This window comes from Mercurialis annua, linkage group LG1-X (genome assembly GCF_937616625.2).
Source record: "Mercurialis annua linkage group LG1-X, ddMerAnnu1.2, whole genome shotgun sequence".
Lineage (NCBI taxonomy): Eukaryota > Viridiplantae > Streptophyta > Magnoliopsida > Malpighiales > Euphorbiaceae > Mercurialis > Mercurialis annua.
Window position 1 is genome coordinate 39,361,920 of NC_065570.1, and position 12,254 is coordinate 39,374,173.

The 12,254-nt window shown below is 36.0% G+C and overlaps 1 protein-coding gene across 1 annotated transcript; it reads right to left on the reverse strand.

The window, feature by feature from the left end:
* Nucleotides 1-7,919: 7,919 nt before the first annotated feature.
* Nucleotides 7,920-11,000, reverse strand: LOC126682248 (uncharacterized). Its single transcript, XM_056104414.1, has 9 exons — nt 10,771-11,000; nt 9,852-10,686; nt 9,690-9,749; nt 9,467-9,602; nt 9,032-9,244; nt 8,731-8,945; nt 8,608-8,659; nt 8,213-8,489; nt 7,920-8,040 (listed from the first exon to the last, which is right to left on the reverse strand). The coding sequence occupies exons 1-9, from the start codon at nt 10,998-11,000 to the stop codon at nt 7,920-7,922; spliced, it is 2,139 nt and encodes a 712-aa protein (XP_055960389.1).
* Nucleotides 11,001-12,254: the final 1,254 nt, after the last annotated feature.

Here is a 12,254-nt window from a genome sequence, read left to right on the forward strand (position 1 = left end):
TAGTCGGCCATGCATTATGCATTTCTGGTCCGACACTTAAAATACGTGTACACTACATGTATATTTCCGTTACCAGTCAGCTTAGACTTCACAGTCATAAGGCTCGGTTCTCGGAATTTATCTTTTGAAATTACTGTCTCAATACAGTTTTCAAATTCTTTTTATACATATATGGAGCTTATGTTGATAATTCCAAGCTAACTAAAGTTTACACTTATTATCGTGATCACTTTCACTTTTGGCTCACTGCCAAAATTCACGCAAGTTTCACAACATCACCTCCATCATCGAGCACCTTGTAACGCTCCGTTCAACGATCGCAACAGTTAAAACTTAGATAACCGTCCTGGGAATATCCTATCCCAATATCAAACCGATCTAACGGTTCGATCACTAGTTAATGGGGTTTTACTATACTTAATTAGTTTTCTGATAACATCTGAAATTTACTCCTTCAGTTCTTTATTCTCATCTCTTTCTTACCTTGATAACATTTCCATCTTATGTTAATCCAAGGTTTATTATACTGTTTAAGTATATTATTTATTCATTAAATAATTAATAATTATTTATTAATGAATACCTTGTTTGACACGACTTCACAAAGTCTGTCAGTCGTCAACATAATCCGCGATCCTCTTCATTCAAATCAGAACTAGTAGTATAACTACTTAGTTCAGAAAATTATTCTCCTTTTCATAACCTTTCTTTTAGTTGTTTCGTTGTTGTTTATTGGTTAAGTGCTGAGGTTTACTCCTCTCATACTTATGAGTTTTTGATTCATCTAATCACTCGTTTGGATTCAAGAGATATGTCTATTACTGACATCTGCTCTGTCTGTAAGACCAATCTCAGATCCATTTTAATTAAACACACACGTATGACTTTGTTCACCGACAGTTACTTGAAGTCAATCTAACCGAGTTGTGTTTAATTAGATCCTACTCTCTCTTATCTTAATCACAATTACCTTCTATTATCTATTCTCGAACTTCTATTTATCATAAAAGTCCATCACTAGACTTACCTCTTAGTCTATCTCAGAGCAAGAATGTAAATTCTCACTTTCTACTCTTCTCAATCCTTATTAATTCCTGATGTTTCAGAATGAAACATTAGAACCTAGATCTTTATTGTTTATTATGAACAATAAAATCACAACATCTTATTTTCGCTATCTTGTATCCTACCTTGACTTTATTACCGAGTTTTCATTCAAATACGCTTACCTTTTAAAACAAATACAGTTTGTTTTGTAAACAAATTGTTTCTCAACAATTTATTTCACAAAATTTTGTTTTATAAACAAATGGTTTCTCAAACCAATCATTTCAAACATATGTGCATATACACATATTCACCCACATACACAAATATATATGTGTACCAGCTGGATTTTCTTTAAAATTCATCTCTTCAAAATTGTGAATCTAACAATTCACATTTCAAATTTTTTGTACAATTGTGGCTCAGGGTGATGACATCTCTCATCCACAAAGAGTTGCTATACAATCCTCTTTCTCTTTGATATACTAATATACATGATGCATGTCCTAACAAAATCATTTTGTATAGGTATATGGAATTCAAGTATTCCTTTTTCTATAGTGATTGTTGCAATATGCATTCATGATGCATCTGAGCACAATAATACATTTTTTTAAAATAAAACTGCAGTACTCATTCTGTAAGCTTCTTTCAAACTACTTCTCCGTAATATTTCAAGTTTCTTAATCCTAATAATTTATCCTCACATTAGGCTTATTATTGCTTCACATTATTTGGTTAATTATCAATAGTTATTGATTTCTATTTTAAGGATGCACGTTTCTATCATCCCTAACTTATCAATTCTCATTTCTCATTCATCTTTTAATGTTTATTTGTATGTGTATTTCTTTTTGTTTAAGAATATAATTTATATCTGTAGTTTATGTTTTCCAATTCTAACGTGAATATTGAAAACATATAAACAGACTAACTTAAACATTAAACACATAACTAAACATTACCTGATGATGATCGCGAAGACGGAAACGCCTCACGAACCATCGGGCCTTTACCTCGCCCTCCGTGAAATTTCAGTTTTCCCTTATCCTTTCCCCCTCGCGAAACAAAATAGGGGTTATAGTGCCTCGCGGGTCCAGAATTTCCTACCCTAGGAAATGTTGCAGTAGGTTCTTCAGGTTTGGTGTAATAGTACGGCTGGAGGGGTATATCGTTCCTCCTCAACTTACTCTATATCTGCTTCGCACGTCCAGCCAGATATGCTACAGAATCAGACTTTACCTCCATGAGTTCGAAACCTTTGACGTACCTACTTGCAACTTCCTCACCATCACGAACTAACTCAGGTACTTCTTCGCATAAACGCATAAACTCAACAGTGTATGCCTCCACATTCAAATCTTCCCTAGTATACTTATCCATATAATCCCTCAGCCTATCCAAACTTTGGTTCTCTTGCACCTCCCACTCGCTCACGTATTCCCACGACTGATTTGGCGAGTGTCTTATTTGATGTTGAACCCTCCTTAGATGGTCCACCTCAGCTAAGAACTCTTTTACCTTAAATCCCAGATAAGCTGATGTAGCAGTCGATTCAGACACAGAGCTATGGCTATTTCCAGTACTGTTTATGTCTTCATTCAACATTCTCTCTAATTCCTCTACTCCAATAGCATCCTCCCATATATCCATGTCGCATGCTGATGTTGAGTCAACAGCCTCTATGGGAACAGATGTATCAGGTATAACAGGCAAACCTGGTACATTATGTGGTTCAGACCCCACATGCGTATGAGCTCTACTAGGCCCAAACATACTGAAACACATAAAATTTTCAGCGTAAGTACCGTATGTAATAATTATAGAAAAATCACATTTTCATGTAACAAGTATCAACTACTAAACCTATATAAGCATAACACATAACAATCAAACACAATTCAGAGAAAATCTAACTATTTTCTCAAACAAAAATTCAGAGGAAATCTTCGCTTTGTCCTGTGTTCAAATAGAACCATTCTCCTCGAATACGGGTCATCTGTTCTGACCATTTCGCTCCATGATTGTAACGTGTTTCCAACTTAGGAACATCTCACAGGTTCCATCAGTTGTAACGTGTCTCGAACACAAGAACAACTCATGTGTTCCTGATCAAAACATCAATACATACTACACACATGATTAGCTGCTATCTATAGCTGAATGTATTCAATAACTGACAACTGATCAAGACATGACTCGAATCCTATGTTGCTGCAATAGTTCACTAGGAATTCTTGTGACTTCTAGTACTTCTACTTAACATATATCAGCAACAATACTTCAGACATTTAAGTCTTAAAACATTGCTCTGATACCGCAATTGTCACGACCGATTTTTCCCTCGAAACTCGAGCCGAGACCGGCGCTAGGGAATGGGAATGGTTGTTCCGAAACCCGTAGCAAGCCTAAAACCTCTATAAATTTTTCACCTCCTAAATATAAATATATATAAATCTAGATCGTACCTCGCGTACGACCCGTTTTCAGAAAATACTGTTAAAATAGTTTTTCCGTTTAACGTGGAAAACACATTTTGAAAATATTCATATAAGCAAAATCGTGTTTTCAGAAATGCTGGTTGAATAATCCTAGTTATTCTGACCCACGCTCATTTCTAAAACCCGGTGCAGTGGTACAGGGACTTGGCTCACGTGCCTTGCCCCGCAGGCAGCCCTGTCTCAAACCACGCATCCAAACAATATGTTTAATAAAATATATCGAACAAAGGATCACTTTACCCCCTCAACTTGGCACAAAGTATCAAAAATGTCCAAATTGAGAAAAAAGGATCACTTTTACCCTGAACTTGACAAAATCGTATCAAAAACACCCCTCCCCACTCTCACCCCGGAGAGTGAGACACACTCTCCGGTTTTTGTGATGGTTTTCTTTAACCTAAGTGGTTTTTAATGACAAAAAGTTTAAAATGATCCTAATTCTTTTTTAAAAATTTAAATTAATATCTAATAATTAAAAAAAAACAATCTAACCCTTTTATTTAATATTTGATATAACAAATTAACCCCTAAATTTTATATATATAACAAATTAACTCCCAAATTAAATTTTTAACAAACAAAAATAACCCCCTATAATTTATATGTTTTGCCAAAAAATTATTTTTTTTTTCAAAAAAATTCGATCTCAGGCGAGGCTCCTCCTCGCCTGAGAAGAGGGAGTCGCTGCTCCGGTTAGGAGCAGCAGCTCCCCGGCGAGGAGCATCTGCTCCTCACTCTCAAGAACAGCAGATCTGTTCTTGAACTCAAGAACGATCTGTTCTTGAGTTCAAGAACAGATCGTATTTGTTATTGAGTTCAAGAACAGATGGTCTGTTCTTGAACTCAAGAACAGACATAATCTGGGTTTGTTCTTGAGTTCAAGAACAGACCCATCTGTTCTTGAAGAAGAACAGACCGGTGGGTCTGTTCTTCTTCAAGAACAGACGTTTTTCCGGCGAGGAACTCCTCGCCGGAAATCAAAAAAAAAAATTGAATGGTTTTGAAAAAAGGTCCAAAACGACCCCTAGTTTAATTAGTGTTTAATTGTGATTAATTAGTATTTGAATATAATTAATTAGAGTAAATTAAGATAATTAGAAACCCACTCTCCAATTAAGATGCCACGTCAGCATAGGGGTGTTTTTGAGCCGGTTTTGTCAAGTTCAGGGTAAAAGTGATCCGGTTTTGCTAATTTGGACGTTTTTGATACTTTGCGCCAAGTTCGGGGGGTAAAGTGATCCTTTGTTCAAAATATATCGAACACTTTCCTTTTCAAGGCGTTATATCAAACATATTAAAAATATGCACAGCAGGCGCACAAACGTAAGGCCAGCTAAAACTACACACAGTGTCTTTGCAGACCAAAGACACTAAGCTTGGCCCACCCGTAGGGGACACCATAAAACACCATATGCCTATTAAGTAGCCACTTATTAGAGCTAGACAAAGTTAGGTTCCTATCAGAGTATATAGACAGAGGAACCATGACGTAACCATAGGCATATCAAACCTATATACACTATTGCAGCATCTAAGAGTTTAAAGTGTTATTTACATAACAACAGAATAAGCTTCCCTGATGGAAGAAGGGTGGAAGCTCGACCAGACCCGGTAGCTAGGTACCTGAAAAATGATAAACAACAACGGAGTTAGAAATATAAATATTTCTGAGTGAGTAGATAGGTTTACAGTTAAATACCAAAATCGCGTATAGACAAAATATCGGTATATAAAAATAATACCAGTCCTCGATCCAAATGAAACCCTAGTCCTATTATGTTATAATGCTATCATATATAATGCATATGCACAACTCTTGTTTAAAACAGGATGAACTGTATACTTATGTATCACAACCATCTTGACTCTGTATAGGGTTGCTGGGCCGGAACTTAAATCACTGCCACCTCAGGACTACCCATTAGGTTTAAGCCGCTTAGCAAGCACCTGGCTTAAAACCTAATCTCAGTATGTATGCTTATAATATTTACCTCTCATCTAGTTCATTAACACCGGTGATCACACAGTCCTATTGTTGCCCAATAGATAGCTCGTTTTAGTGGATCTTCCTTGGCTATGTTTCATACTTAGTGCGATTTATGGATTTAAAACAATTGAATACTAATATTCAAAAGTAAACAAATGAACTCACAAACACCGCTAGGTCTGGAACTTAATCATGTGGTTGTGGTCAGACTGCTCGCTAGCTGGTCGGACTAAACACACACAGCAAACATGATAAAACACATCAATATATGTTTCCTATAAAATTTCTAGGTCCTTAAACCCAGATCTAGGTCAAACATTTAATCATTTAAACATATAGCACTTATGGTCTCTTTTCCTTTAAAACCATATTATAAATTCTCGTTTTGAGAAAACGTTCTAACTTCTCTCTAGAAGTTATTTTAGGTATCGCAATACTTAAAGAAAACTATTTATAGTATAGACCTAATTGTCAAAACAATTCTCGGTGATATACTAAGTATTTAGCAAAAACGATTGCTAAATCTTTAAAATCGTTTAAATGTTGACTTTAACTCTTTTAAAGTCCATTATAAACGTTTAACCTTACTTTTAAAATCTCCTATTAAAAGTCTTTAGGTTTAGGTTATAATACCTTTTCACTTTCTTCTAACACAAGTTATCGTTTAAAATATTTAACTTTGGTTTAAAAACATTTATTAAAAATGTTTTAGGTTCGGCCGGAAAACACCTCGGGTTATTAGGCGAAAGTACGTCAGAATCGCCCCCGGAAAGTCCCCCGAAAAACGAAGAAAACAAACCCCGACATCCCGTCGGGGTTGCTGTGCGCCCGCACAGCAGTACTGTGCGGTCGCACAGCTTAACTGTGCGGCCGCACAACATTTTATTACTGTGCGCCAGCACAGCACATGCTGTGCATCTGCACAGCATGGTGTGCGCCCGCACACCGTGTTGTGCTCGCGCACAGCGGGCTGCGCACCCGCACAGCCCCGGAAATTCATTTCCGGGACTTCCCGTTCTACTTAAAACATCCAAAAACACTATTCTAACGTCCACAATCACGTATACACAATTAAAAATCAATACGGACGTTTAAAATGATAATTCAATACGGTAACTGTTTATAAACGAGTTTATATTCGAAATAAATCGAAATAAACGTTTAATACGGATATAATACCTCGATTACGTGAGTAATCGTTGAAGAAATGGAGTTAGAATCGAGAAACGGACGAAATGGTTCGAGACCTAATCGCCGCCGCCAACAGTTGAGAGCTTCTGCTCTTATTCCTTTTAAAATGAATGAAGAATGGCCACTGAGCCTTAAATTTGATAACCTAATGTTTATATATATAGTAATGGCTAAAGTTCAGTTTAGTACTAGCTCAATCATGCACTTTAAACCAACTTCTAAACTAGTCGTTCGTAGCCTAAACAGAAACGACTTCCACATTTCGTGAAAATTTTACCAAAAATCTAATAAAATATAGAAAGAATAAAAATATTATTTTTATTCCCATCCGACTTACATTTTATTCTTAATAAATCATTTTTGATTTATTAAGCCCGCATTGACTGCGCTTGATAAAAATTCTGCTTCCAAATTTTATCAAATTTTCACGATAACCTTTTTAAATTATTTCGCGAATATTGGCACTAAAAATATTCGCTAGGGACTTATGAATTATTTTGCACCCAATTCATAAATCCATATTCTCTCCGTTAACTATATAACTATTCAAATTTAAATTCTAAAAATTTAAATTTGCAATCCTATAGCCATATTAAAAATTTAGGGACATTTGTAAATTAAATTTATCTTTAAATTTACCTACTCCCGTCTAATAAAATATTAGACACGTGGCTATATTTTAACTCTTAAATTTTTGGATTATTACATAGCCGCAATGTATTCAACTTTAACCGTTGATAGAGCTACTGAATTTGGCTTTTTGCTGAACTAAGAGTTCATGAATGTCCAAGCAATTGGCATATGCTCCTGAGGTACTTTTGCTATTAGTTTAACTTCTTTGATTTACTTATGAAGATCCCATCTTGGCATTGCTTAATTTAGAGCCCCATGAAGAAATTTAGATCACGCATTATGCTCATCTCAAACTCATTTTTTGTCATATCAGAAAACTCTTTGCAGAGGCTAATTTTGTTTGAACCAAAAATAATGTCATCAACATGGATCTGCACAAAGAGTATGTCTATGAGTTTCTTCTTGATAAAAAGAGTTTTGTTCACTCTACCCCTGGCCATTCCTGAGCATGAAGTTGCTCAATCTTTCACACAAAGCTCTTGGTGCCTGTTTTAGCCTATAAAGAGCCTGTTTTAGCTTGAAGACATGATCAAAGTGTTCATAGTCTTCAAGGCCGGCGGCTATTCCACATAGACTTCCTCATTCAGATGCTCATTCAGAAAGAAACTTTTGACATCCATTTGCTGCAGCTTGAAGTTCATATAACTTGCATAGGCAAAAAGAATTCTAATTGATTCAAGCCTGTTATGGGAGCAAAAGTTTCATCAAAATCAATTCCTTCAGCTTGATTGTAACCTTTAGCCACAAGCCTTGCTTTTGTTCCTCACAACATTGCCTTGATCATCAAGTTTGTTTCTAAAACACCAATTTAGTTCCAATAATAGTCTTGTTTCGGGGTTGTGGAATCAAATGCCAAACTTCATTCTTCTCAAACTGATTGAGTTCCTTTTGCATTTCCAGAAGCCAATTTTTATCTTTCAGTGCATCCTCATAGTCCTTGGGTTCAATCTTTGAATCATAGGCCATATGAGCTACATTTTCAACCATTTTCTTCAGCACACTTCTAGTCATCATCTTCTTAGAAGGACTAGTGAGAAGATTCTCCCGAGAGTGGTGCTTGTGGAATCTCCATTCTCTTGGTAGATTATCATCATTCCCTTGAATTTCTTCTATTGACTGATCAGCTTGATCTGCAGTACCTTGAGGCTAATTTTCTAGCTTGTCAGTCTAATATTCTTTAGCTTCCAGATCTCCCGTTTGTTCATTTGCTCCTTGTTGTTGATCATTCTGTTGGTGGTTTTTCATTACCTGCAAGAAGGTCATCTCCAGCAATATCTCTACTCAACAAGTTTAGGTTAGTCTACATGAAAGCAACGAGCATAGGTTATTCTACAAGAAGGGATCTTTTATTGAAAACTCTATATGCCTTACTATGTTCAAATTAGCCCATGAAAATAGCTTCACCAGATTTTGCATCAATTTAGCCAATAGAATTTTGTTATTGTTATGCACAAAACATTTATATTCAAAGATTCTGAAATAGCTTACATTGGGTTTTCTGTTTCTCCAAAGTTCATAAGGAGTTTTCTTCAAGGTAGACCTTACCAACGCCCTGTTCTGAATATAGCTTGAGGAGGTAATAGCTTCTGCCCAAAAGTATTTTGGAAAATTAGCTTCACTAGAATTGTTCTTGCCACTTCTTGCAAGGTTATGTTACTCCTTTCTACCTCACCATTTTGTTGAGGAATCCTTGGAGCTGAGAAGTTATGAGAGATTTCATATTCATTGCAAAATTCTCCAAAAACACTTATTCTCAAACTCCTTCCCATGATCACTCCGGATTGAGACCATATTGTATCCTTTTTTATTATAAAGCTTTTTGCACAAGGTCTCAAACTTCTCAAATGATTCATCATTATGTGCAAGGAATAGAATCCAAGTGTACCTAGAGTAGTCATTCACAACAACAAGAACATGGAACTTCCCTCTTAAGCTAGAGGGGATTATTGGTCCAAACAGATCAAGATGCAACAATTTTAAAGGCTTAAAAGTAAAGATTAGACCAGTAGACTTAAAAGAAAATCTAGCATGCTTACCTTTCAAACAAGCATCACATACCTTTAACTAGCTCCTTCCAACAGCTTCAATCCTAAAGATTTTAGCTTACTGTTGACTTTGAAGCTAATTGTTCCTCTACCTTTTAGCTTAACACTGGTGAATTTTGATTTATCACCTGTCATGTGCCTAGAGCAAGCGCTGTCCATAAACCATTTATCATGATTATTCTTGCTCTTTAGGCAAACCTGCAAAGACTAAGCAGATTTTGGTACCGAAACTAATTTGGGTCCTTTTGAGTTAGTAATAGTGCTCTCTTTAGCTCATTTGATAACCCATATGTGTTTAGCTAGAGAGGTTCCATTTTTAAATCTGCAGAACTTGGTCACATGATCCTTAGTATTTCAATAAAAACAAGTAGCATGAGCCATACGAGGAGTAAACTATTTCTTAGAAATAGCTTGACAGTTTTTTATCATTCTTGTTTCAAAAAATGCCTTAAGCTTTTTAGGTTTTGTGAAACCTGAAAATCCAATACCACTTGTTTCTCCATAAGGGCGCTGATTTCCCAAAAGCATGTCAAGATTATGTTTACCTTTAGTAAAACTTGAAAGGTCCTTGACAAGAAGATCAATCTTCTTTTGCAAATCATCATTTTGTTGCAAGAGAATGATTCTAAGACTTTTTGAGGTTTCCAATTTCTTTTTCAGAAATGAAATCTTAGTTTCAGCTTTCAACAATCTCTCAGATTGCTGATCAAAGTCTTTTTGCATTTTATTTTCTTTTTCAAGAAAATTAGTATGAGGAACATTCAACTTAGTTTTAAAAACAACAGTTTTAGAATATTTAGATTTCAGTTTAACATATTTCTTTGAAACCTTTGTGAATTCCTCAAACATATCATTATAAGCATTTTGAAGTTCATCATAATATTGAGATTTATGGGTGCTTACCTTATTGTCAGATGTATCAGCTTCTTTTTTGTCAAATTTAGCTTGACCACTTGATCCACCATTTTCTAGAACCATCAAACAGAGGTTTGCCTTTTCACTAGCAATATCCTCATCACATGAACTGGATTTTTCTGATTTGCTCCATGTGTCAACCATGGCTTTCTTTTGCTTGTCACTTTTGGTAGTTCTCTTTAGCTTGGGACAACTAGCTTTGAAGTGACTCGACCTATTGCAAACAAAGCACAACCTTTCAACATTCTCCATATTGTTTTCTGTTTTTCCTTTGATGAAATTCTTCATGTTCTTCCGGTACCTTTGATCACCTTTTCTGTACATCTTTTGAAACTTCTTTGTCACCAAAGCTAGTTCTTCATCTGAGCTGTTTTCATCACTTTTTGAGCTAACTCTTAAAGCCAAATCTGATTTCTCCCTTCTTTCTTGAGAGAGTTATTTTCCTTTGTACTTGACCATCTCATGTGTCATGAGAGATCCCATGAGATCATCAAAACCGTATTTCTTCAGATCTTTTGCCTCAATAATAGCCGTGACTTTACTTTCCCATTTATCCGAGAGAGATCTCAAGATTTTCTTCACCAACATCTCATCCGTGAAACTTTCACCAAGACTCTTAAGCCCATTCAGAATATCAGAGAACTTGGAGCTAATTTCTGAAATGCTTTCTTCGGGTTTCATTTGAAATAGCTTCTAGTCTCTTTGAAGCATATTGACCTTCATCTCTCTTACTTGATCTGTTCCTTCATATGTAACCTGAAGCTTATCCCATACAAGCTTTGCTGTGGTGCAGTTTCTAACTCGGTTGTACTCACTAATGTCGAGTGAGCAATGAATCATAGTGATTGTCTTAGCATTAGTCTGAACAACTCTCCAATCAGCTTCACTGTATTCAGCTTCAGTCTTCCTAACATCAGTTCTATCGTCATTGAGTCTAGTTGGAGGATTCACTCCATTGAGGATGATTTTCCAGCATTCAATATCTTGAGACTGAATGAAGTTCTTCATCCTATTCTTCCAGTAATCATAGTAAGACCCATTGAACAAAGGAGGTCTTGTAATAGAGTTTCCTTCCGGTAAGCTTAAGACACCGAAATAAGCTCCACCATGAGTAGCCATAGATAAACTCTGAAAAAGTGCTAAAAATAGCAAGAAGCACGCAGAGCCTGCTTTGATACCGATTGTTGGTCCTGTAAGGCTGCTCAAAAGGTGAATTGAGCTTTTTGAAAAATACACTAATAAAAATTACTTTAACAGATTCCAGAAATGTGAAGCTAATACTAACAACATATAAGCTAATTGGCAGAATAAGTAAAGTGCTGGAAAATAAATGACACAGAGATTTATAGTGGTTCAACACCCGCTTACATCCACTCCCCAAGGTATCCCCACCTTGAGTATTCCACTATCAGTTTCTATTCCGGGCTAGAAACAAAAGCCTTGAAAATACAGCACTAAAAACTACCCTTTTCAGCCTGATTTTCCCTCCCCTGGTTTTCCCAAGATCCAGAAACTCTACAACCAGTAAACTTATCACCTAGGCGTTTACAAAACCTTTCAACAACACTCTGTTCTTTTCGGTGTATAAAAACCCTCAAAAATACATATAAGCTAATAGGTAGTGTTATGAACTTATCTTATTCCGAATATTCAAATCAAACTGATCCGACCCGGGAGTGTTTACAATCAACAACGTCAGCCGCAACCAATCTCTTAATTCCAAAGTGGTGGGTCCAACCCACTAGTTACGGGGCTTAGGTTACTTTGACCGAGTTCACTCTCGTATCATATTCATATTATATGCGCATTTCATAATCTCATAGACAATCTAGACACGCTAGACTGACTCAAATATTGGTGATCACACAGCCAATTAACACCCAATAAGTAGTTGGTTTCATCGGATCGCACACTAGACATTCATATTCAAAACAA

Excerpts from the sequence above, each read along its gene's own strand:
- LOC126682248 (XM_056104414.1), bottom strand. The coding sequence starts at position 11,000 with ATGAAACCCGAAGAAAGCATTTCAGAAATTAGCTCCAAGTTCTCTGAT. Across the intron at positions 10,687-10,770 it reads ATGACACATGAGATGGTCAA|CTCAGATGAAGAACTAGCTT; the intron begins GTACAAAGGAAA and ends TGATGAAAACAG. Across the intron at positions 8,041-8,212 it reads TTTGAGAAGAATGAAGTTTG|GCTTGAATCAATTAGAATTC; the intron begins GCATTTGATTCC and ends CTCCCATAACAG.